At 40.4% G+C, this 28000-nt stretch overlaps 1 protein-coding gene across 6 annotated transcripts in view; it reads left to right on the top strand.

The window, feature by feature from the left end:
• ASPH (aspartate beta-hydroxylase) overlaps nucleotides 1-28000 on the top strand; it is a 243162-nt gene that overhangs the window by 99310 nt on the left and 115852 nt on the right. For all 6 annotated transcript variants that reach the window (XM_060287666.1, XM_030859675.2, XM_060287664.1 and 3 more), the window contains one exon: nucleotides 3708-3749. In XM_060287666.1, the coding sequence (XP_060143649.1) occupies nucleotides 3708-3749 (42 nt within the window). The remainder of the gene's footprint in view (nucleotides 1-3707; nucleotides 3750-28000) is intronic.

Raw genomic sequence — 28000 nt, 5'->3', positions numbered from 1 at the left:
CGTGCTGTAGGCAGTAGTTTAGCGATCCGTTATATCTGCCACACTGATTGTCTTTAATAACAGCTTCAAATTCTGACACGTTGACTCGCTTTGTAGATTTCTGAGAACTGAGCTCTGCAGTTGTGGATCGTCAGCAAAGGAACGTCATAATGTTTTTGTTCCATGCAGATTTGTGCCGTGCTGTCCCATATATTTGAACAATGTTTGATTTTCAGCATTTTATTCATTCATTTCATGTTGATTTTAAAAATGATTCTGGACTGTCAAAAGAAAAAGGAAAAGTAACGTTAGTACAGTTAGAGAATGTGTAACATCGTTTTCTTTTCGTGTATGTATTTAAACACTAAATTCGAGTTACCGGTGAGATTGTAATTTTCTGGGTTGGACTGAGTGTAGAGTTCCCTTTTATGTATGGACTGCCCACTGTTGGAATATACAGAGCATGACTAACGTAGTATTGTTGTAGAGTGTGGCCTTCTGAATCCGTCTTAATTGTTCTGCAACCCTTGGCAAGATTCCTTAGCCTCTCTAAGCCAGTTGCCTGATCTACAGAATTAAAATTACCTTTCAGAGCTGATCGAGTTAAATGGGATCATCTGCATTAAGTGTTTAGAACAATGCCTGGCAGACAGTTAAATTTTAATAAATCATTTTCCTTTTTGGCGCATCGAGGGCCATTTGAGGTCTCCCAGGGAAGCCTATGTACAAAGAGTAAAGTAAAGCAAAGTTACGCTTTATTCTACTGTGCAGAATGCTAGTGAGGTAAGCTGGATCTCTTAGAAAACTTTACCTAAGCTAAATTTAAGCACTGCAAACCCGAGAAGCTAAAATTCCCTGCTCTGTGTATTTTCCACACCCAAACACGAGTCTCGGATCTCAGCATGCTGATGTGAGGTAGGGCAGAAGAGGACACAACCCACAGCTTTCGCCCCGGGGCCGGAATGATTGGGCTAGGCCTTCTTAGGGCAGCCTCTCGCCCGCCCTAGGTATTACATTGCAGGAGATACAAACACGGTGGCCCTGATTCCTGGGAGCGCACCTGGCCAGGGCCCTCCCACACCTATTTAAAAGGTGACCAGTGCAATCCACTCCTCCTTCCTTGGTTTCCCCCCTGGGGCAGGAAGATTTGTGGAGAGCCCTAAACTTTTCTTCATGACCAGCACCTACCCGTCTTCTCTAGTCAACTTAGAAACTTTCATTTTACGCGTGATTTTTAAAATTACACTAGCCATGTGTCAGGTAACAGATTACTGGAAGGTGTGGAGACGCCCAGCCCTCCTGCAGGCATTGCTGGTACCGCAGAGAGAGAGCTCTTTGGAGATGGAGACTTTTGATGCTTTTCTTCTATCCTGTATCCCTGATGCCTACAAGAGTGCAGCTTAGTAACCGATGTACTGCCTGGACTGATAAGGACGGTATATATGAATAAGATCAGAAATTCTAGAAAGTTCAGTAGTGATCTAGAAGTCTTTTATTTATTTATTTTGCGGTACGCGGGCCTCTCACCGTCGCGGCCTCTCCTGTTGCGGAGCACAGGCTCCAGGACGCGCAGTCCCAGTGGCCATGGCTCACGGGCCCAGCCGCTCCGCGGCATGTGGGATCTTCCCGGACCGGGGCACGAACCTGCGTCCCCTGCATCGGCAGGCGGACTCCCAACCACTGCGCCACCAGGGAAGCCCTAGAAGTCTTTTTTATTTTATATCCTCATACCTCCTGAAGCACTGGCTAGTGTGTATACAGCCATCGTTATAAAACCCACTCTTTGCAAAAGTCAAGACCTGCACTTCTCTTTGCCTTCGTTTCCCTTGCAACAAAAGTAGAGGCTGGCACAGGAGAAAGAGCGTGTTTTGGGATTGTGTGCACCGCTGACCTTGATGACTTGGGCCCTCTACTTTCTCAGCTTCCGCTTCCTCCTCTGCACGAAGAAGGAGATAAGACCTTCTGCGGAGGGTGTCGGGAGACAAGAGACGTGCCTTGTGCTTGGCACCAAGCTGGCACACTTTTAGTCAGTTTGCTTCCTCTCACCTGGGGTCTCAAAGGAGAAAGACACTCAATGGATAAAAATCCCCCTTGCATCAGGAGCCTGCCTCAGATTTACTTCTCGCCTCCAGAAAATGAAATGGTTTATATGAATGAATGTGGGAAACTGGGGATGAAAAAATCCAATGATCATGACTGCAACCCTGAACGCACCCTGCATGGCACCCGCACCCTCTCACATCTACTCTGGGGAAAGGATGGAATCTATGACTTTTTAAAAATTAATTAATTTATTTTTGGCTGCGTTGGGTCTTCGTTGCTGCGCATGGGCTTTCTCTAGTTGCGGCGAGCGGGGGCTACTCTTTGTTGCAGTGCGCAGGCTTCTCATTGCGGTGGCTTCTCTTGTTGTGGAGTACGGACTCTAGGCACGCGGGCTTCAGTAGTTGTGGCACGCGGGCTCAGTGGTTGTGGCTTGCGGGCTCTAGAGCGCAGGCTCGGTAGTTGTGGCGCACGGGCTTAGTTGCTCCGTGGCATGTGGGATCTTCCCAAACAAGGGCTCGAACCTGTGTCCCCTGCGTTGGCAGGTGGATTCTTAACCGCTGCGCCACCAGGGAAGTCCCTGGAATCTATGATTTTTTTAATCAATCTCCCAAACTCTGCCCCATCCCCACTGGAACTCACGCATACACATCATTCCTAGGAATTTTCAAAGGCTAGATAAGTACCTACTGGGACAGAAATTAACTGGTCTACCTTGAAAATTAACTAGATCCTAATCTGTACTAAACCAAAGGCCAGATAGGAGGTTGTAAATGCAGAGATGAACTTGTTTACACAGTCAGGTCATGTGCTGTTGTTCCCTGTCTGTGGTGGGTGTTCTTCGGCCTGTCCAGGCTCTTGGTGGGTTTTGCTGTGCTCGGCAGCCCCATCCGTTGGTGGAGAGACACTAGCTGTGATGAACTTAGTGAGAGGCTGATACAGCCTCTCCTCAGCAGGTGAGCTGTAGCACACCTGGGCTCAGTGTGGGCATCCCCACTGGGTCACCTGTGGATGTATGAAGTGCTTGAGGAGTGAGGCTAGTGTCCTCAGTAGGGTGGCATGCTGCATTCCTTGAAAGCACACAGTGCCTATGATAAAGTAGTATATGGCTTTAGGAGGCAATAAAAATAGTGGACAGGCCTTGAGGAGGGCTTCTCCTGACCCAGTTTGCACCCACAGGGGCACTTACTGTTGGTGGAGATGACCCTCCACCCCTTATAGACCAGGAACATTCAGCCTGGTGCCCAATACCTACTTACTGCTCGGCGACTTTTATAAGTTATTCAGATTCTTAATATTTTATAACAAATTGCATGTGTAAAGAATTCAGGATTTAGGAAAATTGAATGGTTTGCCCAGAAATATTTTTCTGTTTTTTTAAATTGAAGTGTAATTAATTTACAATGTCGTGTTAGTTTCAGGTGTACAACAAAGTGCTTCAGTCATATATATATATAATTTTTCAGATTCTTTTCCATTGTAGGTTATTACAAGATATTGAATATAATTCCCTGTGCTGTGCAGTAGGTTCTTGTTGTTTATCTGTTTTATATACAGGAGTGTGTATCTCTTAATCCCAGAAATATTGTTCTTAAATGATATTTATTTGAATTCATTTAAAGATAGTCCTGTAATTTGAGATATTGAATCATGACTCTCACAGTACTTATTTTGCTTTGTCTTTTCAGAAACAAATAAGAAAACAGATGATCCAGAAAAAAAAGAAAAAGGTGAGATTATCAAATCAACGTTTCAAGTATACATAGGGAAGAGTTACTGAATCAATACTATCCATGAATAACATGATTTTATTTTATATCACTAGTTAAAATAAATTGCCAGTGAGTTTATTATTTCAATGATTTTATCAACAGACATTAATATTCTCCATAAACATTAAAAGCTAAGGCTCTGGAGAGAGATTGGCTTCTAATCCTGGTTTTGTCATTCACTGTACATGCATCTTGAGAATTACTTAGCCTCTGTGCCACAGTTTCCTCTTCTGTGATATGGGAATAATAATAATAGTACCAACTTCCAGGAACTGTTTCCACAATAGTAATTAAGTGAAAATATATGTAAAGTTCTTAAAGCAGTGCCTAGCACAGGGAAAGCACTTAGGAAACGTTAATTATTATTGTCACCTTTGTTGACAAAGGTGCTAAGTGGAGAGATCCAAGGTAGAGAGATCCAAAGATTATTAGAACGTGTTCTTTTTTCAAGGAACTCTGAATTGTTGGAAAGAAAGGCATGCAAACAGTTACATCCATAGAAAACGTCATCTCTGCCTTCTGAGAACTTATGACAGAGGCATTTTAATAAATTTAAGAATGGTGTAGCATTTTAATTCAACTCTCACAAAGGTCATTAGAGTGAGGAGCTATTAAATTTATAGTTAAATTTATAAATATTATATGGATGATCATAGAATAGTGTTTATACTTTTAGAGTCAATTGAATGATAAAATCGTCAATGATTAAACATTATTGGAGTTTCAGGAATGGCTTTAATTTGTGGTGATAACAGAAGTGTTTACGCTTAAAAGGTACAGTTCAAGTAAGGTCCGAGATCTTACTTACTCAGTATGTAAATACTGCTTGAGTAGATGGAGTTCCTGGCCTGTGGCCATTATTTTATAGCCCTTAGGCTGGGAACCAAGCGTTTAGCTCATGCATTTTTTTTTCTGACTAGTTGTTTTTAATTTTATATTAAAGTGATATACAGGTCTAATTTTTAAAGTGTGACTTATAAAGAAAAATAATATTCTTCTACCCTACTACTCCCTATCCATTTTTAGTTGTTTCTTCTAGTACTTCCCTATGCATTTCTTTTGTTTTAATTGAAATACAGTTGATTTACAATGTTGTGTTAATTTCTGCTGTACAGCAAAGTGATTCAGTTATACATTTATATATATTGTTTTTTTAAATATTCTTTTCCATTATGGTTTATCATAGGATATTGAATATAGTTTTCTGTGCTATACAGTAGGACTTTGTTGTTTATTCATTCCATATATAATAGCTTAAATCTGCTAACCCCAACCTACCAATTCATCCCTCCCCCACCCCCCTTTCCCTTGGCAACCACAAGTCTGTTCTTTATGTCCGTGAGTCTGTTTCTGTTTCATAGATAGGTTCATTTGGGTCATATTTTAGATTCCACATTTAAGTGCTATCATATGGTATTGGTCTTTCTCTTTCTGACTTCACTTAGTATGATAGTCTCTAGGTGCATCCATGTTGCTGCAAATGGCATTATTTCACTCTTTTGTATGGCTGAGTAGTATTCCATTGTATATATGTACTACTCCATTGTACATAGTAGTACATCTTTATCCTTATATCTGTCAATGGACATTTAAGTTGTTTACACCTATGCATTTCTAAATAACTTCTGAATTCCGCAGTTTTCTCCTCCATGTTGGAAACCGTTGGCTGGCTTTTATATATAGATGACTGGGATTTCACCTGCTCATCTACTCACACAAGCTCTCCATGCTGCCTTACCTCCCCCATCTTCCACTAAATTCATGACTTACTCTGTTGGGTAGTGATGAGTACTAAGGAGAAAAGACAAAGCAGAGAGGAGGGTATCAGCAGCTTTTGATAGAACTGATCACTTCCTGTCCTCCGGAACACTTCCTTCCCTTGGCCTGCAAGATGCCACGGTCTTCTGACTTTCCTCCTCTCTCTACTGTTTGCTTTTTCCCAGCCCCTTGGGGTGGTTGCTCCTTTTCGCCCTGACCCTCAAGCATTGGAGGCTCCAGAATCAGTCCTCAGAGTGTTTCTCCATCTACACACACTCCCTTGATGATCCCATCAAATCTCATGGCTTTAAATATGTCTTTATGCCAAAGACTACTGCTTTAACTGCAGGCTGGGCCTCTTCCCTGAACTCTAGACAGGTATGTCCAGCTGTCTACCTGATGGCTACCTGGTGCCCTCAGTTGGGTATCAAATAATCGCAACAAACTTAAAAAGTATAAAACGGAACTCCTGACCTTCCCCTGAAAATACACTCCTCCTACAAATCTCCTCTTTCCTGCCTCCCTGTCATTCCATCACCAAACCCCGTCCTCTCTTCCGAATGGATCCTGAATCCAGCTACTTCCTGCCACCTTCTCCCGTCTGCCACCTGGGTCCCAGCTGCCACCATCTCTTGCCTGATTATTTCACTTGCCTCCTAGCTGGCCTTGCTTTGTCTCTATAATCTTTCTCAATTCAGTAGCCACAGTGACCGTTTTCAAACCTAAGTCGTATCATGTTGCTCACATGCCTCCAGCCTCTTCACATCTTCCGCAGGGTAAAACCGAAGTCCTTTCCAGTGGTTTACAGCCCTCACGCATCGGGTTCTCACTCTCAGAAGGTCTCTGAGGAGGTTAATGATGTGCTCAAGGCCGCTGTGGGAAGACTTGGCTAAGAGCACTCCAAGCAGAGAACAGTCTGTGCAAAGGTCCTGAGGCGGGAGCGAAGGCCTGAGAAGCTGGAGCACCCCTAACAAGCTGAGAGTGTGTGCAGGGCAGTTGGAGAGAAAGTCAGGGGCCAGACCATGGCAGAGTCAGGATTGGTTTCTCTGTGCAGTGGGGCGCCACGCCCAGCCCATGCAAGTGCCTGTGCAGAGCAGAGCCTTTCCACTTCACACTCTGACTGCTTGGCTTCTGGGAGGCTCACTCCAGCACCTACTTGCAGAGATAGAGACGGGAGGCTGGGTTGTGGAGGTCACTTATTGCCGACGTAAACAGGGACAAACCCTGCTCCAGACGCTGTGCACAGCGTTCCTGTGACCTCAGGCTGCTCACTCTGCAGGGCTCCGTTTCCTCCCTGGGGCTGTGTGTCCCTCTGCACTGCCCGGTTCCCTCTGGTACCCTTTGCACAGCTTTACCCTCCCGGGGTTCTGAGCCTAAAGCGATCTTTCCAGTGGCCTGGGAGGTGGGCTCCCTTGGCTATTTCTTCACGGAACCTGTGGAGAGAATCCGCAGCAGCTGCACCTGACCGGCTTCTCACTCCATCATGTAGAACTTATATTAATACCTATATCAGTACCAACCGAGGGATGTTGGCAACTGAAGTCTTTTATTGATTGTGACATCCAAGAAGAGTCTTAGGATTAAAAGACATAATGAATCAATGTTACCCCAGATTTACTGAAAATCCTATTTGAGCAAATTGTCAGCTTTGGGAATTCCATCCGTTTTTTACTCAGATAGATTCATACAGTGCTGTTAACTGGAAGTGCAGAGGGAAGGGGAAATATTCCATTTCTGGAATATGTGGTGAAAACATTGAATGTTTTAATAGCCAGACATTAATTTCATAATAATAGACATGGAGATTTTTTAAAATAGTAATTGTAAATTTGTCTCAGGATGAACCATTAGGTTGTCTAATTTTCTACCGCGTTACCTCCCTCAAGTTCTTTATCAAAGAACCACGGATGAGAGGGGGAAGATATTATTTTTACTTAGAATTAATAATTATATGATCCTTTTCTTTTAGAGAATCAGGTTTAGTATATTTTGATAGAGTCATAGGTGTGGAATAGGGCTAATTCCAAAACAGGCCCTCTTTGGAGGTGCCAGCTTCTTAAATTGAATCAGTTTATTTACATCTGTTTTAGCTAAAATTGCTATATCAGTTTCTCCCCACTGGATGTCATCTTTTCCCACACATTCCATATTCCACAGCCACAGAATGGGATCGTGAGTAACAAAGTCATGCAACACAAAAATGGCTTATGAAATGTCCAGTTCAAACAGTTATTTTTATTCATCCATTTATTCAGAACATATTGAGTACCTGCTATGTGCCAGGCCCTGTTTTAGGCACTGGGGCTAAAACATTCAATAAAAACAAAGTCTCAGTTCTCGTGGTACTTATAACTTATATTTTAGTGTATGTGTATGTAGGGAAGTATATAATTTTAAAAAAATAGAATATAATATGCAGTGATAAGTATGAAAAGGAATATAAAAGAGGAAAAGAGTACAGAGAATGACAGTGGGCTGGGGTGTTGCTCTGTTGATGGGCCTCTTGGACAGTGACATTTGGAGATGCAAGATGCAAGGGCGTGAGCTCTGCAGCCACCTGGGAGAAGTGAGTTCCAAGGGTGGAATATGAATATGAAAAACATATTCATAGTCCCTCGGGGAGGTGTGCTTAGCACGTGTGAGGATTAGTGGGGAGGCTAGTGTGGCAGGTGAGGAATATGAAGGGAGAGAGAGAGGAGGGGGTGAGATCAGAGGGGTTATAGGGTCCAAATCACATAAAACTTTGAAGAAGGGCTTTGAATATGATCTCAAGTGAGATGGGAAGCCATTGGGAGATTCTGAGAGGAAGATTGATATGATCTGCTTTATGTTTCAAAAGGCTCATTCTGGATGTAGGGATGCAAAATTGGAAGCAGGGAGGCCACTTAGAAGATGCTTGCGGTGGTCTGGGCATGAGATGGTGACACCTGGGATTAGGATGTGGGGTAGATGTGGCGAGCAGTGGTTAGATTCTGCATATATTCCCATGTGAGGTCTGTAGGATTTGCTAATGGTTAGGATATGGGGTATGAGAGAAAGGAGTCAAACGTGACTTCTTAAAAAGCTGTGCGTTAACAAATTCATTGAACGTTAAAAGTATGCAGTGTGTTACTGATTTAATACATGTCAAATGTCAGTTATTAGAACAGGATTTGTGAGCCTTTAAAGAAATTTGAGGAGCAACAGAATATACCCATGCCTGCAAAAAGGGAATGTGCTTTTGCATGTGTTTGTATGTCTGTGTGTGTGTGTGTGTGTGTGTGTGTGTGTGTGTGTGTGTTGTGTTAGATAAAATTGCTTCTGGATCAGGGTCTTTTCCAGAAATTCTCCTTTGATTTAGACTAATATTTAATGTCCCACTATATTATTCATTACAATTAAGGATATGCTTACTCACTAAATTTTGTGAACGTCTTTAAGAAGGCATTTAAAGATTTCCTGGTTACTATTTGTGTTCTTTTAAAAGTAATAGTGCCTCAGCAAAACACCAGATGGCACTAGAAAACAAGTCACATTTACACTAACAAATGACGTTTTTTATGCAACTTAGAGAAAAGTCTGGGATGGCTATATTACTGCCCTTAAATCAGCTTAATGCAACCAGTGCCTCATGTGGATATTTCTGAGTTTTCTGTGATCATAAGGAAAATAGAGAGAGAGCCAACAAGGGCAATAATCAAGCCTAATTAAGAAGTTTTCATGTTTTTAAAATATCAATATGTCTGTCTCCATGAAGATTTTCCTGGGATTCTTACAACTGTATATAACGTATTTGAGCAAAAATGGAGAACATTGCCCTGAGGATTAAAAACCAGACTCCTTACAGCAGCACCTGAAGCGTCTCAGGGTCTGGCTCCTGCTTATGTCTTTCCTCTGTTCAAAATGCGCTTCCTTGACTCCCCACTTCACAGTCACAAACTCCTGTTCCTCAGAACTGAGCTTAGCGATGACCTCTGCCAGGAAGCCTTCCCTGACTACACCCCCATCTCCTACCCGAGGCTAGAAGATGTACTTCTCCTCTCTGTTCCCAAGAAACCTCGTGTTTCAGATTTTTGACATGTATTTTGAGTTTTCCCCTTAATTTTTACACACACACACAAAAAACTTCTTAAGGGTGGGAACCATGACCTCCTCCACCCTTGTATTAGTCAAGGTTCTCCAGAGAAAGAACCAATAGTGTGTGTGTGTTTGTGTGTGTGTGTTTAGAGAGAAACACAGACACAGGTGTATTTTAGGGAACTGGCTCATAACATTGTATAGGCAGCAAGTCTAAAATCTGCAGGGCAGGCAGGCAGGCAAACTGGAGACCCAGAAGAGAGTTGATGTTATAGCTCAAGGACAAAGACATTCTGGAGGCAGAATCCCCTCTTTCTTGGAGGTGGGAGGGGTGTCAGTCTTTTTCTTTGGGTCTCCAACTGATTGGATGAGGCCCACTGACATTATGGAGAAAAATCTGCTTTACTCGAAGTCGACTGATTGAAATGTTAGTCTCATCTAAAAAGTACCTTCTCATCTAAAAAAATACCTTCACGGCAACATCCAGATAAGTTCAGGCTATGGGTACCATAGCCTGGTTAATTTGATGCATCAGATTAACCATTACATCTCTCCAGTGGCAATTAACCATTACATAGTAGGAGCTGAATAAAATAGTTGTCGTACGAAAAAATGTGGTTAATTCCATTTCCTTTGATTGCCTCTTCATCTGATGGTGATAATATGAGATGCAAATAGCCTAAATGGTGGGAAGGGAGAATTATAAACAGAATATCCAAGTATGAATGAACTTTGTGTCTACAATGTACTATGTCTCAAGTTATTTTCACATAGTTTCTCATGTAATCCTTATCAAAAAGATCTTGTGAATTAAGTATTTTTTAGCCATTATTTCAAGTATTTTTTTTCCTTCTTTCTCTCTTCACTACTTCTGGTGTTCCAGTTAGTTACACGTTGGACTGCATGATACTGTCCCACAGGTTTTGAACCTGCGTTCATTTTTTTCCTTTGTATTGCATAATTTCTATTGCTCTATCTTTAAGTTCAGTGATTCTTTCTTTTGCCATTTCAAATCTGCTGTTGAGTCCATCTAGTTAAAATTTCATTCCAGCTACTGTCCTTTTCAGCTCTAGATTTCCAATGCTTCTTTTTTGTAGTTTCCATTTCACTGTCAAGATTTTGTATCTGTTCACTCATGAAAACCTTGTTTTTCCTGTAATCCTTTGTCTTCAGTTATAATCACTGATTTGAAGTGTTTTTCTGCTAACCCTGGTATTGGGCACACTCAAAGGCAGTCGCTATTGCCTCCTTTTTTGTATCCTGATTGAGTCAGGAGAGTCCTTTTCCTTTGCATGTCTAGTAATTTTTGGTCAAAAGCTGGATTGTGTATGTTATATGTTGTAGCATCTCTGGAATTTGTTTTGCTTCCTCTGGGAGTTGTTGGTGTCTTGTACACAGTTAATTTGCTTGGGCTCAAACGGAAAAAATCTGTCTCCCCTGCAGTAGGAAGCAGCGACTGCCTCTGCTCAGGGTTTTTGGCTTCTAACCGCTGTTTTTAAGTCTAGCCCTCTGGGGGGTGGCGGTCGAGGCGCCCTGTGCCTGCATAATTTACTGGTCTGCTGAAGATTTGGGCAGGATTCATACTCAGATCTCGGGGCTTGCTTCTGAGATTTCCCTTTGCATGTGGGATTCCCCGTCTAAGTTTCCGGTTGCTTTGCCAGCGCTACCTTCTGCGCAAGTTATATCTCAAGCCAGGAGGACATCTATTTTCTGCTACTCAAACTGCGTGTGTATTGAGAAATGTATTCAGGCAAGACACAACAAACTTACAGATTTCACCAGAAGCAGTTATGTTTTCTGAAGATCGATTTCTGCCATAGTTTTTGCTGCCATGAAGTCTCCCGATGATTCCTGCCTCCTAGCAGTCATGCCTCTCTGTAGTCCTCTCTTCACTGAATAGGGCGAACCTGTGTGACCCAGAGGGTATTGCAGAAATGACAGAGTGTGACTTCCAAGGCTAGGTCATGACAGACATTGCAGCTTCTCCCTTGCTTTCCTTTGGATACTTGCTCTGGGGGAAACCAGTAGCCATGTTATGAGAACACACAAGCAGCCCTTTAGGCAGGTCTGTGGAGGAGGAGGAACTTGTGTAAGATAAATGTTTATGGTGGTTGTAAGCTACTAAGTTTGGGGGTAGTTTGTTTTGCAGTCATGTATAACGAATGCATCTTCTTCGAGTTTCTGCTTGCTTTTTCACCAGCCTCCCTGGGGTTACCCATGAAGATGGAAAGTTAACCATCAGCCAGGGATTTGGGCAGAGTTTACTCTCAGGATCTCAGTCCTTCTGTGGCTCTCCTGCTTCCAACATTTCTCCTTTAAATTTCTATCTGCTCTGTCGCTCTGAATGCCGCCATCCACGCCCTTCGGTGAGGAAGGACACTGCCCATGCAAGAAAACCACAAACTCATCATTCTTACCCAATGTAGAAACAATCTTTCAAGAATAAACTCTTCTATTTTTAAGTTTCTCCCTGTCTTTAGTCATGTTCTAGTGCCTTCAAATAATTGTTTTAATGTTTCAGCGATATTTCATTGATTTAATGAGTGAAATATAGAATACTAACACTCTGAATATTGAAGAAGCTGGATATCTCCAACCCATTCTGGATTCCCTGACTGTGAACTGCCTCTTCGTATTTTAGTTAAAAAAATTTTTCTTGTTGATTTTCAGTGGTTTCATGTGTATTACTGATATTAACCCCTTGTTGGATTTTTGTATTACCAAAATATTTTCCCAATTAGTTTTTAATCTATTAACTTCATGTACCATGCCTTACAGGTACATAATGGTTGGGATAAATGAGTGTATGAATGAATACGCGAGAGAATGGTGTTCTCTGGTCTGTTTTGGTACTTTGAACAGGTCTAACAATATCACCGTGCTTTCATATACTTTGCCATTATAAAATAATAAAGTATGTACAAAAACATTGGACAACCTTGATTCAGATGATTTTGTTTCTGGGAGCTTGGGAAGAGTGAGGCAAAGAATAAATGCTTCCAGCAAAGAATTTATTCATTATCTTATTGAGATAAGCACTGTAGTTTCTGACTGTGGAGACACCTGTCATCAAGCTTCAATTATTTGGTCTCTTAGGGTCCTTTTCATTGACGTACATGGGCATGACCAAGTCATCACTGCCTTGAACTCAGTTCCTGCACCGTCAGTGTATGTAGGTCTTCTGTCTTTTAGCTGTCGATTGGAGGTGCTTTGGTTCATTGTCTTTAGCAGTCCCTAAAACACTGTAAGTTTTTCATTATTAGTACCACAACCCATTTAGATGTAGCGTAGGCTGGTGGTTCAGTTCAGGCCACACCACTATGGCTTCAGAATTTTCCCTTAATGTAGAAGAGCAATGTAGCAATAACACACTCAAGCCGACTCAGGGCAAAGCTTTGAAAAAACAATCTCCCTTCCACCCTTGCAGCTGTGAAAAGACATTATGAGATAACTGCTGTTAGAGATTTATTATAGTCATTACATTCAACAGCTACAGTAGTCTTAGTGGTTCCTAAAATATACCAGCAGTTATTGTCTGATTACTTCTCCAGATAAGTTAATTATAGGAGATTTCTGACTCTTATACAAGTCTGATTTAGAGAGAAGTTTAATTACAGCAATTTTAGTGATTTCAATAAGCTCAGCATATATTACCAGTCTCAGCGAGTGAAGCAGAGGTTTTTAGCTGTGTTGAAATACACATTTGCTTTGTTTTTATTTTTCATTTCATGATTTTTAACTGTATTGTAGTACGAGTGATAATTCAGGCACCTGTTTCCACTAGAGTGGCTCTTCCGTCAAATACACCACAGGACAATAATGGCAAATTCTTTGTTATCATTAAAATCCCATTCTAATGTTTCCCATTGAACACTCAACATTTTACAATGCTCATTTCTGTAATGATTGTGACAACGTGAGCAGGGAAGAAAAATAGGTTTCTTAAGGAAAAAACTCCGATATTAGTGTGTTTTACAATTATCATTAGGATCTAAATTTTCTTTTAACTGATGGGAAATGAGACGCTGCATCAGAATAATCCATTTTTTGTGTATTAACACATTGTCTGTTTGTATACCGAAGCATATTAAGGAGTGACATATTAGCTACATATGCCCAAGCTAGCTTAAAATTAAGCTTTCAAAAAATGTGCCGTAAAAAGACAGTGCTGTTGGTAGTTGAACAGATTCATTTACTTAAACAAGACTTCAAGTTGGAGAGTGCCTTAGTTTGAAAAAGATATTACTGAGAATTATCTCAGTCTGATTACAGAGTCCTTCCTCCCAGCATTTTTCATTCTTCTGATATAATGGTGAATTGTACTGACATTTACAGCAGTAATTCTTGCCATATGTTTATATTTTTCATTAAAAAATCAAATATGTGTTGACAACAGAAAGTATTAGTAATAGTGAAAATAAATCACATCCTTTCTGTTTCAGTTTGGGGGATTTGATTACGTTCTGCCTGGGAAGCTGGTCTATTTATCCCTAACACCGTGTCAGTCATGCTTTTCTCCTTTGCTAGAATGTTCTTTCTACTTTATCTCCTTAGATCCTACAGCCCTTTGCTGTTATTGAGGCTGCTTAGCAGTGGCACAGAGCAGCATGGGAGTGGCTGGAGCCTAAGGTCAGACAGACACTCAGGAAAGTCAGGCACGAGCAGCAGGTGGTGTCGGAAGGCCATCCAGTAGGCAACAGGCAGATATATCTTAGGAATGGGGAGAAGCCACTAACTCTCACAGGGATTCGGGAAAAGACCACAAGAAAGGCTGGGAGTGGGAAGATGTTTGCTGACAAAGTATTTTCACATAGAAGAGGAGCACTGAAATTCTCCAGAGGCCCTGGCGTAGGGTAGAGCCCACCGCCAGCCCTGCCATGGACTCTTAGGTCCAGGGTGATGGCAGCAGGGCACGGGGTTGGTGCAGGGACATCAGCGACACTCAAGGTTTATCAGCTGCCTTAATGCTTTGATTTAACCCCCCGCTGGCCTCCTCGCCCTCCATCCAGAACATTGGAAGCTGGTATATGGATAATGAACTGCTACTGAAACCAGGGAGGCACCTAAACACAACTGGCTTCCGTGTAGGCACCGGTGTGTAATGCAGCATTTCTCAGCCCCGCCTCCATGTTAGAGTCACATGTGGGAGTTTTCAGAAGTGCCCCGGGTCCCACTCCCAGAGACTGTGGTTTCCTGGCTCTGGAGCTCAGTCATTATAATGAGCAGACAGGTTGAGAAGTACTAGGTAAGGCATGCTGATGACCTGGTCAGCTTGGTCTGTGCACCAGGATCCTCTTAACTAGAACTTTTTCATTGGGTCCACTTGGTTCCGATACCATTCCTTGATAATATTTGAATCCAATTTGAAGGGACTCTTTAATAAAATATAAAGACAACAAAAGGATTATCTGAGAGGAGCTGAACCTATACTATGGAAAGAACTATCGTTAAGTTTATTAAACAGCTCTCCTAAAGATAAATATACGAGCCACAAATGGTAAGCGACCCCTGCCCCAGCGGCGCAGGTCTGAGAACCGGCTACTTCCTCATTGTGGCGTTGGTAGGATGCTGAGCTGGGCAGGGTGTCTGTGTCTGAATTTGGTTCTGGACCCTTTTCCTCTTTTGCGGCTCATGTTCTGTCTCATCTGCAAACCCTCTTCTCACCTCACATGGGCCCATTCCTTTGCTAAACCTTGCAAATTTAAATCGGGACTAAGAGAAAAATGTTAACGAATTCTCAGTCTCCATCTACCCGCACTCAAACTTCAGGTATTAAAGAACAATGACGCTTTCCCAAGTCTAGCTTCTTCTGTTACCACTAGTTACTATCGCACTGATGTCAGCAAATGTTGGAAGCAACTTCAGCCCTTCCAACGCTACAGAGATGCCACCTGGGAAGACACTGACTGCCTCTCTGGCCTTTGACTAGGAGAGACCCACTTCCAGGCAGACTGTGCTCAAGCCCTCTGGCCCTACTGTCCTCTTTCTCCACCCTCCTGCAGCAGCCAGGGGCAGAAACTGCTCTCTTTGGGATTTTTGCTGTTTTACTAATTTAACCCTCATCATGTATAGGTTATAAAACATCTGGGGACCTAGGACATATCATTGATTGAAGATATGTTCCTGTATGGGATGAAAATGTTTGGGGAAAAATATAAACGTAATAATAGAGAGCAAATATATTGCACTATTTTGTCTCATGCTTTGCCCTCTCCTGATGGGGCCCAGCTGTGCTTTACACACAGAAGCTGCTCGGCATTGTGGTTCACTGCCGTGGATGCCTTCTTGGATGGCCAGGGAGAACTTTTTATAAACTCTTTTCTGTTAAAGTCGTAAAAAAAATCACTGAGGTAGTTAAAGGAATCCATTTCATACATCCTCCAAATTGTTCACTACTAGAAATATTAATCATTTAAGGCAAATGTGCAGCAACTTATATTGTAAATTCTAAACTTATTTCAAATCATAAGTACATTTGTCCATTTGATTATGGTAGAATCAGAGAAGACTGATTTTGCCTTTGAGTTAATTCTTAAGAAGTCAGCTCATGTGGATGAAGGGAGTAAGGGTAGGAATTGCATATATCCTAATACATTTCTTTTACCGGAGATTCACTTGTGTTGGGTGAAGGTATAGTCCCGGTTCACCCCTATGTGTGTTGACTTCTTAAAGAACGAGCGTGGGAACTGAGTCAAGGGACAGCAGCTTCTAGTTAAGAGGGACGATTCATTAAATTAACCAGTGTTTCAGCTTTGTTTGTTTGCCATGCTCTGTGGAGTGCCCTGAAAACAGAGCAAATAAAATAAAGCAAACGATATAAGGAGGCAGAGGTTATGAGCAAAACGCGGTGGGAGCACCAAGGAGGGAATAACTCACTACTGGGGGTGGGAGGGTAGGTGGAAAGAACGGACGTCTTCATAGAGGGTGACATTTGGGCTGGTCCTCAGTTAGCGAACAAGGGTTGTATCCGTGCAGGTCTCTTTGCATAGACCTGAGAATTCAGATACCTAATTTTTTTGTTGTTATTGTTTTGTTTTTTTGTTTTGCGGTACGCGGGCCTCTCACTGCCGTGGCCTCTCCTGTTGCGGAGCACAGGCTCCGGACGCGCAGGCTCAGTGGCCATGGCTCACGGGCCCAGCCGCTCCGCGGGATGTGGGATCTTCCCGGACCGGGGCACGAACCCGTGTCCCCTGCATCGGCAGGCGGACTCTCAACCACTGCGCCACCAGGGAAGCTCCCTAAGTATTTTTAATGACAGGGATGATGGGTTAAGAAAAACAACTCCTACGTGTTTCTGCATACAGCCAGCTCATCTTAACTCCAAGAGCAGTGCTACTGGGTATCACAGGAATGCTGTCTATGAAACAATTGACATTGATTAGAGTCCCATTTTGAAACTCTTGACAACTACCACTTTGGGGGAAAATTATAATTCTTTTTTTTTTTTAATATCCAGTGATTTTTAAAGTACTTTGCTTTGTTTCTTCAATAACACTGATGGTACCTTTTGTTTGTTCCTTTCCTAGTTCACCAAATAGATTAAATTAGAGCCTATTTCTAGAACTATTTATGTATTATTTATCTGGAGCCTTCAGGGTCAGTTAGCTACCATGATTATATAATATCAACTCTGCTCAAGGTGGAAGTAGCATTAATTGCAAATTATAGCTTCTGCATAAAACTAATGAACTTGGGTGAGCTTTTTATTTTGTTGCCTTGTCACTTTGATTCATACTGCATCTTGCTTTTTAACTGCTTCCATGAACCCCATGTGCTTTCCTTCTGCCTCGGGTGTTAAAGCTTTATTAACACTGCTTTGGAAAACAGCTAACTTAAAAAGCTAAATGCTTAAGTGATTTATTATAAAACTCAATCGTGCCATTAATTGCTGGGGTAAAATAATGTATTCAGCAAGGAAGCAAGTTCCTGCTTCTCCCATGTGTCTGCTTGATTATGCTATTGGTAGCTCACTCTTTAATTAAACGTGTCCAAAGATAGGATCAGCTAAAGTGTGTACTGTATAAATAGTTTTCATTCCCAGTTTGCAAGTTTAAAACCCTGGTAAAAAGAGTTTACCATCTGTTAAAACCCAAACATGCAGTGTGCCGTTGCATAAAAATAAGCTACACGTTATTCATAAAAAGAATCACAACATAGATCCTATCTTTCAGGCTGACAGTCATCTGTCATGTTTTAGAATGTCACCACCTTCTAAGTGACAGCATGCTGAGTAGTGCATTCTGTTAAAAAAACATGATCATCTAGAAACACAGTGAAATTAGTAGATTCATTTTTATTCAAGTGAAGATAGATTTGGATCTAAGTTTTACTGGTGAGAAATTACAGCTTTTTTCTTTGATATTGGCAAATGAAATTATTTCTAAGAGTTTTATTTTCAAATCTTCTTTTCCCTAAAATTTAACCATTTCATTTAGGCAGGAAATTGGCTCTCTCCCTGCATTGCCATTCCCTCAGCCCTGTGACAGCTTCTCCTCAGACTCTTACAATCACTTCCACTTTTTTTTTTTTAACGAAGTATAGTTGAGTTACAATGTTGTGTTAGTTTCAGGTGTACAACACAGTGATTCAGTTTCATATATATATATATATTCTTTTTTAGATTATTCTTCCATATAGGTTATTACAAACTATTGAATATAGTTCCCTGTGCTATACAGTAGGTCTTTGAGGTTATCTGTTTTATATATAGTAGTGTGTATCTGTTAATCCCACACTCCTAATTTATCCTGACCCCCCTTTCTCCTTTGGTAACCATAAGTTTGTTTTCTACGTCTGTGGGTCTATTTCTGTTTTGTAAATAAGTTCATTTGTATCTTTTTTTTTTTTTAGATTCCACCTATAAGTGCTATCATATGATATTTGTCTTTCTCTCTCTGGCTTACTTCACATAGTATGGTAATCTATGTCCCTCCATGTTGCTGCAAATGGCCTTATTTCATTCTTTCTTGTGGCTGAGTAATATTCCATTGTGTGTGTGTGTGTGTGTGTGTGTGTGTGTGTGTGTGTGTGTGTACCACATCTTCTTTATCCATTCATCCATCCATGGACACTTAGGTTGCTTCCATGTCTTGGCTATTGTGAATAGTGCTGCTACGAACATTGTATTGCATGTATCTTTTCCAGTTGTGGTTTTTTCTGGATATATACCTAGGAGTGAGGTTGCAGGATCATATGGTAGCCCTGTTTTTAGCTTAGGAACCTCCATACTGTTCTCCATAGTGGCTACACCAATTTACATTCCCACTAACAGCATACGAGGGTTCCCTTCTCTCCACAATCACTTCTTCTTATACTCTTTACCTTTCCACTTATATGTATTCACGACAAGAGAAACTTCCTAAAATGCAGGTTATTTATGATCATTCATTAAAACCATCAGTAACCATTGCCTGTGGAACAGAGTCTGAATTCCTCAGACGACTGTTTAAGAAACTCCATAATCTGACTCTGAGCCTTCTGTGAAGCCTTGATCATCACTATTCCTCACCCAGAGCCCTGTGAAATTCCACCAGACTTCCCACAGATCCCTGAACTGTCCTCTTTCAGGTTTCCACCTCCATATTTTCCTCTTTCTGTGGAAGACTTTTCTCCGCTTCTGTCTCATCCCAAGTTAGATCTGTGCTTCAAGACTCAGCTAAACACCAAATTCTTCCTTAATTCTTACCTTATTGTTCCTATTAGAAGTAATACCTTGCTTCTTTGTGTTCCCAAAGTATTTTATAATTCTTACTTTGCCTAATAATTTTCAAGATTCTATTCTAGTCATTAATTTACCTTTTTTTTTTTTTTTTTTACTTTCTAATGTCAATTATTTGAGAATAGAGATTTTTTTCTTAGTCTTTTCAAGCTGCTGTAACAAAAATACCATAAACTGTGTGGCTTAACAGAAATTTATTTCTCGTAGTCCTGGAGGCTGGGGAGTCCAGGGTCAAAGCACCTGCAGATTTGGTATCTGGTAAGAAGTCTGGTTTGTGGATGGCAGATTTTTGCTGTGTCCTGACTTGATAGAAAGGACTAGGGAACTCTGTGGAGTCTTTTTTTACAAAGCACTAACCCCATTCGTGAATGAGGCCTTCATGACCCAATCACCTCCAAAGCGCCCCACCTCCTAACACCATTACCTGGGCGGTTAGGATTTCAACATATGAGTTTTAGGGGGACAAAAACATTCAGTCTATGGCAGGATTATATACAGTTCATTTTTGTATCCTCTTCATTAGCCAGCATAATACCTTGTGAGGTACTTCATAAATGTTTGTCAAGATAGTTTGAAGGAGGAGTAAGACCTTCAAGATGGCGGAGGAGTAAGACACGGAGATCACCTTCCTCTCCACAAATATATCAGAAATACACCTACATGTGGAACAGCTCCTACAGAACACCCACTGAACGCTGGTGGAAGACCTCAGACCTCCCAAAAGGCAAGAAACTCCCCACGTACCTGGGTAGGGCAAGAGAAAAAAGAAAAAACAGAGACGAAAGGATAGGGACAGGACCTGCACCAGTGGGAGGGAGCCGTGAAGGAGGAAAGGTTTCCACACACTAGGAAGCCCCTTTGCAGGCGGAGACTGTGGGTGGCGGAGGCGGAAAGCTTCAGAGCCATGGAGGAGAGCACAGCCACAGAGGTGCGGAGGGCAAAGCAGAGAGATTCCCATATAGAGGATGGGATGCTAAGGCCGCTGCTGCCGCCACCAAGAAACCTGTGTGCAAGCACAAGTCACTGTCCACACCTCCCCTCCCAGGAGCCTGTGCAGCCCGCCACTGCCAGGGTCCTGTGATCCAGGGACAATTTCCCCAGGAGAACGCACGGCGCGCCTCAGGCTGGTGCAATGTCACGCTGGTCTCTGCCCCCACAGGCTTGCCCCACATCCGTACCCCTCCCACCCCCCGGCCTGAGTGAACCAGAGCCCCCAAAGTAGCTGCTCCTTTAACCCCGTCCTGTCTGAGCGAAGAACAGACGCCCTTAGGAGACCTACACGCAGAGATGGGTCCAAATCCAAAGCTGAACCCTGGGAGCTGTGTGAACAAAGAAGAGAAAGGGAAATCTCCCCCAGCAGCCTCAGGAGCAGCGGATTAAATCTCCATAATCAACTTGATGTACCTGCATCTGTGGAATACATGAATAGACAATGAAGCATCCCAAATTGAGGCAGTGCACTTTGTGTGATTTTGTTTGTACAACTTTGCTTTTACCATTTGTCCTACGGTTCTGTCTGTCCATTTTTTTTTTTTTTAAGTATGGTTTTTAGCACCTATTACCATTTGTAGATTTGTTTCTTGGTTTCATTGCTCTCTTTTTTCTTTCTTTTTTTATTACTTTTTAATATTTTTATTTTTAATATTTTTTTAATTTTTAAATTTTAAATTTTTTAATAAATTATTATTTTTTCTTTTTTTCTTTTTTTCTCCCTTTTCTTCTGAGCTGTGTGACTGACGGGGGCTTGGTGCTCTGACTGAGTGTCAGGCCTGTGCCTCTGAGGTGGGAGAACCCAGTTCAGGACATTGGTCCACCGGAGACCTCCCGGCTCCAGGTACTATCAAATGGTGAAAGCTATCCCAGAGATCTCTATATCAACATTAAGACTCAGCTCCACTCAACGACCAGCAAGCTACAGTGCTGGACACCCCATGCCAAACAACTAGCAAGAGAGGAACACAACCCCACCCATTAGCAGAGATGCTGCCTAAAATCATAATAAGGTCACGGACACCCCAAAACACACCACTGGACACAGTCCTACCCACCAGAAACACAAAATCCAGCCTTATCCACTAGAACACAGGCACCAGTCCCCTCCACCAGGAAGCCTACACAACCCCCAAACCAACCTTACCCACTGGGGGCAGACACCAAAAACAACGGGAACTATGAACCTGCAGCGTGAGAAAAGGAGACCCCAAATGCAGTAAGTTAAGCAAAATGAGAAGAGAGAGAAATACACAGCAGATGAAGGAGCAAATTAAAAACCTACCAGACCAAACAAGTGAAGAGGAAATAGGCAGTCTACCGGAAAAAGAATTCAGAGTAATGATAGTAAAGATGATCCAAAATCTTGGAAATAGAATGAAGAAAATACAAGAAATGTTTAACAAGGACTTAGAAGAACTAAAGACCAAACAAACAATGATGAACAACACAATAAATGAAATTAAAAATTCTCTAGAAGAAATCAATAGCAGAATAACTGAGGCAGAAGAATGGATAAGTGACCTGGAAGATAAAATAGTGGAAATAACTACTGCAGAGCAGAATAAAGAAAAAAGAATGAAAAGAACTGAGGATAGCCTCAAAGACCTCTGGGACAACATTAAATGTACCAACATTCGAATTATAGGGGTCCCAGAAGAAGAAGAGAAAAAGAAAGGACTGAGAAAATACTTGAAGAGATTATAGTTGAAAACTTCCCTAATATGGGAAAGGAAATAGTCAATCAAGTCCAGGAATCACAGAGAGTCCCATACAGGATAAATCCAAGGAGAAACACACCAAGACACATATTAATCAAGCTACCAAAAATTAAATACAAAGAAACAATATTAAAAGCAACAAGGGAAAAACAACAAAAAACATACAAGGGAATCCCCATAAGGTTAACAGCTGATCTTCCAGCAAAAACTCTGCAAGCCAGAAGGGAATGGCAGGACATATTTAAAGTGATGAAAGGGAAAAACGTACAACCAAGATTACTCTACCCAGCAAGGATCTCATTCAGGTTTGATGGAGAAATTAAAACCTTTACAAACAAGCAAAAGCTAAGAGAGTTCAGCACCACCAAACCAGCTTTACAACAAATGCTAAAGGAACTTCTCTAGGCAGCAAACACAAGAGAAGGAAAAGACCTACAATAACAAACCCAAAACAATTAAAAAGGTAATAGGAACATACATATCGATAATTACCTTAAATGTAAATGGATTAAATGCTCCAACCCAAAGACATAGACTGGCTGACTGGATACAAAAACAAGACCAATATATATGCTGTCTACAGGAGACCCACTTCAAACCTAGGGATACATCCAGACTGAAAGTGAGGGGATGGAAAAAGATACTCCATGCAAATGGAAATCAAAAGAAAGCTGGAGTAGCATTTCTCATATCAGACAAAATAGACTTTAAAATAAAGACTATTACAAGAGACAAAGAAGGACTCTACATAATGATCAAGGGATCGATCCAAGAAGAAGATATAGCAATTGTAAATATTTATGCACCCAACATAGGACCACCTCAATACATAAGGCAAATGCTAACAGCCATACAAGGGGAAATCGACACAATAATAGTAAGGGACTGTAACACCCCACTTTCACCAATGGACAGATCATCCAAAATGAAAATAAATAAGGAAACACAAGCTTAAAATGACACATTCAACAAGATGGATTTGATTGATATTTATAGGACATTACATCCAAAAACAACAGAATAGACTATCTTCTCAAGTGCTCATGGAACATTACCAGGATAAATCATATCTTGGGTCACAAATCAAACCTTGGTAAATTTAAGAAAATTGAAATTGTATCAAGTATCTTTTCCAAACACAGCGCTATGAGACTAGATATCAATTACAGGGAAAAAATCCGTGAAAAATACAAACACATGGAGGCTAAACAATACACTACTAAATAACCACGAGATCACTGAAGAAATCAAAGAGGAAATCAAAAAATATCTAGAAACAAATGACAATGAAAACACAACGACCCAAAACCTATGTGATGCAGCAAAAGCAGTTCTAAGAGGGAAGTTTATAGCAATACAATCCTACCTCAAGAAACCAGAAGCATCTCAAATAAACAACCTAACCTTACACCTAAAGCAATTAGAGAAAGAAGAACAAAAAACCCCAAGGTTAGCAGAAGGAAAGAAATCATAAAGATCAGATCAGAAATAAATGGAAAAGAAATGAAGAAAACAATAGCAAAGATCAGTAAAACTAAAAGCTAGTTCTTTGAGAAGATAAACAAAGTTGATAAACCATTAGCCAGAGTCATCAAGAAAGAAAGAGAGAAGACTCAGTAGAGTTAGAAATGAAAAAAGAGAAGTAACAACTGACACTGCAGGATCATGAGAGGTTACTACAAGCAACTATATGCCAATAAAATGGACAACCTGGAAGAAATGGACAAATTCTTAGGAATGCAAAACCTTCTGAGACTGAACCAGGAAGAAATAGAAAATATATAAACAGACCAATCACAAGCACTGAAATTGAGACCGTGATTAAAAATTTTCCAACAAACAAAAGCCCAGGACCAGATGACCTCAAGGTGAATTCTATCAAACATTTAGAGTAGAGCTAACAACCATCCTTCTCAAGCTGTTCCAAAGTATAGCAGAGGGAGGAACACTCCCAAACTCATTCTACGAGGCCACCATCACCCTGATACCAAAACCAGACAAGGATGTCACAAAGAAAGAAAACTACAGGCCAATATCACTGATGAACATAGATGCAAAAATCCTCAACAAAATACTAGCAAACAGAATCCAACAGCACATTAAAAGGATCATACACCATGATCAAGTGGGGTTTATCCCAGAAATGCAAGTATTCTTCAATATACGCAAATCTATCAATGTGATAAACCATATTAACAAATTGAAGGAGAAAAACGATATGATCATCTCAATAGATGCAGGGAAAGCTTTTGACAAAATTCAACACCCATTTATGATAAAAACCCTCCAGAAAGTAGGCATAGAGGGAACTTTCCTCAACATAATAAAGGCCATATATGAGAAGCCCACAGCCAACATCATTCTCAATGGTGAAAAACTGAAACCATTTCCTCTAAGATCAGGAACAAGACAAGGTTGCCCACTCTCACCACTATTATTCAACATAGTTTTGGAAGCTTTAGCCACAGCAATCAGAGAAGAAAAAGAAATAAAAGGAATCCAAATTGGAAAAGAAGAGGTAAAGCTGTCACTGTTTGCAGGTGACATGATACTATACATAGAGAATCCTAAAGATGCTACCAGAAAACGACCTAGAGCTAATCCATGAGTTTGGTACAGTAGCAGGATACAAAATTAATGCACAGAAATCTCTTGCATTCCTATACACTAATGATGAAAAATCTGAAAGAGAAACTAAGGAAACACTCTCATTTACTATTGCAAAGAAAAGAATAAAATACCTAGGAATAAGCCTACCTAAGGAGACAAAAGACCTGTATGCAGAAAACTATAAGACACTGATGAAAGAAAATAAAGATGATACAAACAGATGGAGAGATACACCACATTCTTGGATTGGAATAATCAACATTATGAAAATGACTCTACTACCCAAAGCAATCTACAGATTCAATGCAATCCTTATCAAGCTACCAATGGCATTTTTCACAGAACTAGAACGAAAAATTTCACAATTTGTATGGAAACACAAAAGACCCTGAATAGGCAAAGCAGTCTTGAGAAAGAAAAATGGAGCTGGAGGAATCAGGCTCCCAGACTTCAGACTATACTACAAAGCTACAGTAATCAAGACAGTTTGGTACTGGCACAAAAACAGAAATATGGATCAATGGAACAGGATAGAAAGCCCAGAGATAAACCCATGCACATATGGTCACCTTATCATTGGTAAAGGAGGCAAGAATAAACAATGGAGAAAAGATAGCCTCTTGAATAAGTGGTGCTGGGAAAACTGGACAGCTACATGTAAAAGAATGCCTTAGCACCATACACAAAAATAAACTCAAAATGGATTAAAGACCTAAATGTAAGACCAGACACTATAAAACTCTCAGAGGAAAACATGGGCAGAACAGTCTATGACATACATCACAGCAAGATCCTTTGTGACCCACCTGCTAGAGAAATGGAAATAAAAACAAAAATAAACAAGTGGGACCTAATGAAACTTATAAGCTTTTGCACAGCAAAGGAAACCATAAAAAAGATGAAAAGCCAACCTTCAGAATGGGAGAAAATATTTGCAAATGAAGCAACTGAGAAAGGATTAATCACCAAAATTTACAAGCAGCTCATGCAGCTCAATATCAGAAAAGCAAACAACCCAATCCAAAAATGGGCAGAAGACCTAAATAGACATTTCTCCAAAGAAGATATACAGATTGCCAACAAATACATGAAAGGATGCTCAACATCACTAATCATTAGAGAAATGCAAATGAAAACTACAATGAGGTATCACCTCACACCAGTCAGAATGGCCATCATGAAAAAATCAAACAATAAATGCTGGAGAGGGTGTGGAGAAAAGGGAACACTCTCGCACTGTTGGTGGGAATGTGAATTGATACAGCCACTATTGAGAACAGTATGGAGGTTCCTTAAAAAACTAAAAATAGAACTATCATATGACCCAGCAATGCCACTACTGGGCATATACCCTGAGAAAACCATAATTCAAAATGAGTCATGTACCACGATGTTTATTGCAGCTCTACTTACAATAGCCAGGACATGGAAGCAACCTAAGTGTCTATCGACATATGAATGGATAAAGAAGATGTGACACATATATACAATAGAATATTGTTACCAAATGATTTACATACCTAATGTAAAATAGATAGCTAGTGGGAAGCAGCTGCATAGCACAGGGAGATCAGCTCGGTGCTTTGTGACCACTTACAGGGGTGAGATAGCGAGGGTGGGAGGGAGACGCAAGAGGTAGGAGATATGGGGATATATGTATATGTATAGCTGATTCACTTTGTTGTAAAGCAGAAACTAAGACACCATTGTAAAGCAATTATACTCCAATAAAGATGTTAAAAAAAAAGAACATATATATATGGATATATATATATGAGTCACTTTGCAGTACACCTGAAACTAATAAAACATTGTAAATCAACTCTACTTGAATAAAAAGTTTTGGGAAAAAAAAGAATCCACAATAACCAAATAAATAACCAAATAAATTCAGTGGAGAAATATAGGTCAGAGCAGATTTTCAGATTCAAGTATTCCATGAGAATTTGCTGCAAAGATTATTCCTTTCCCACTGAATTGCCTTTGCACCTCCATTGAAAATGTTCTTATACATATGGCTCTATTTCTGAACTCTATTCAGTCCCATTGATCTGTTTATCTCTCTATATATCAATACCACATTGTCTTGATTCATCTCGTTTTATAGGAAATCTTGAAATCATAGAATTTGAAACTTCTTTTTCAGTTGTTTTGGTTATAGTAGAGATTATTTGTATTTCCATATGAATTTTAGAATTAGTTTGTTAATTTCTACCAAATAAAAAACGTGCTGAGGTTTTGACTGAGATTGTATAAAATCTATATCTTTACTTGTGGTGAACTGAGGTCTTTACAATGTTGAGGCTTCTGGTCTCTGAATTTGGTGTGTCTCACTATTTAAGGGCTTTTAAAATTTCTCTCGGCGTTGTTTTATAGTTTTTCATGTACAGATCTTTCACATCTTTTGTCAGATTTAGTCCTAAGTATATTATATTTTTGGATGCAAATGTAAGTGGTATTAGTTTATAATTTCAATTTCTTCTTGTTTTTTACTGGTATGTAGGAAGAAAATTGATTTTTCTATACTGATCTCCTATCCTGATGCCTTCCTAAACTGACTTACATATTCCATTAGTTTTCTTCAGGTTCTATCAGATGTTGTACAAAGTATTTAAGTACCTCTAAATAAGGACAGTTTTACTTCTTTGTTTTCAATCAGGATGCTTTTTCTCTCTTTTCCTTGCCTGATTCAGTGGGTAGAACCTCTGGTAGAATTTCAAACAGAACTTATGAGAGTAGAGATCTTTGTCTTGTTCCTGATCTTTGGGGGAAAAAAATCAGCCTTTCACCATTAAGTATGATGTCAGCTGTAAATTTTTCATAGATACTCTTTATAAGATTGAGAAAGTTTCCTTCTATTTCTATGTTACTGGGTTTTAGATTCAGTCGAAGACTGTTTCTGTGCCTAATAATATGATCATATGGTTCTTCATTTTTATTGTATTAATATTATAAATTACATTGATTGATTTTCAGATATTAAACCGACTGTGTACATTCCTGAGATAAATCTCATGATGCATTATCCTTTGTATATATTGTTGGATTTACTTTGCTAAAACTATGTTTGGAATTTTTTACGTCTATGTTCATGAAGCAAATCAGTTTGTAGTTTTCATCTCATGTAATGTCTTTGCCTGGTTTTGGTTTCATAGTAATGCTGATTTTATAGAATGAGTTGGGTAGCAATCCCTCTTCTCTGAGAATTAATGTATTATGTATTATTTCTTCTTCAAATGTTTGGTGGAATTCACCCGTGAAATGAGTGGGCCTGGAGTTTTCTTTGTGCTAAAGTTTTTAATTACAAATCCAATTTCTTTAATTGATGTAGGATATTCAAGTTATTTATTTCTTCT

The sequence above is a fragment of the Globicephala melas genome, chromosome 17 (genome assembly GCF_963455315.2).
Source record: "Globicephala melas chromosome 17, mGloMel1.2, whole genome shotgun sequence".
Classification (NCBI taxonomy): domain Eukaryota; kingdom Metazoa; phylum Chordata; class Mammalia; order Artiodactyla; family Delphinidae; genus Globicephala; species Globicephala melas.
This window is presented reverse-complemented; position numbering and strand designations above follow the sequence as displayed.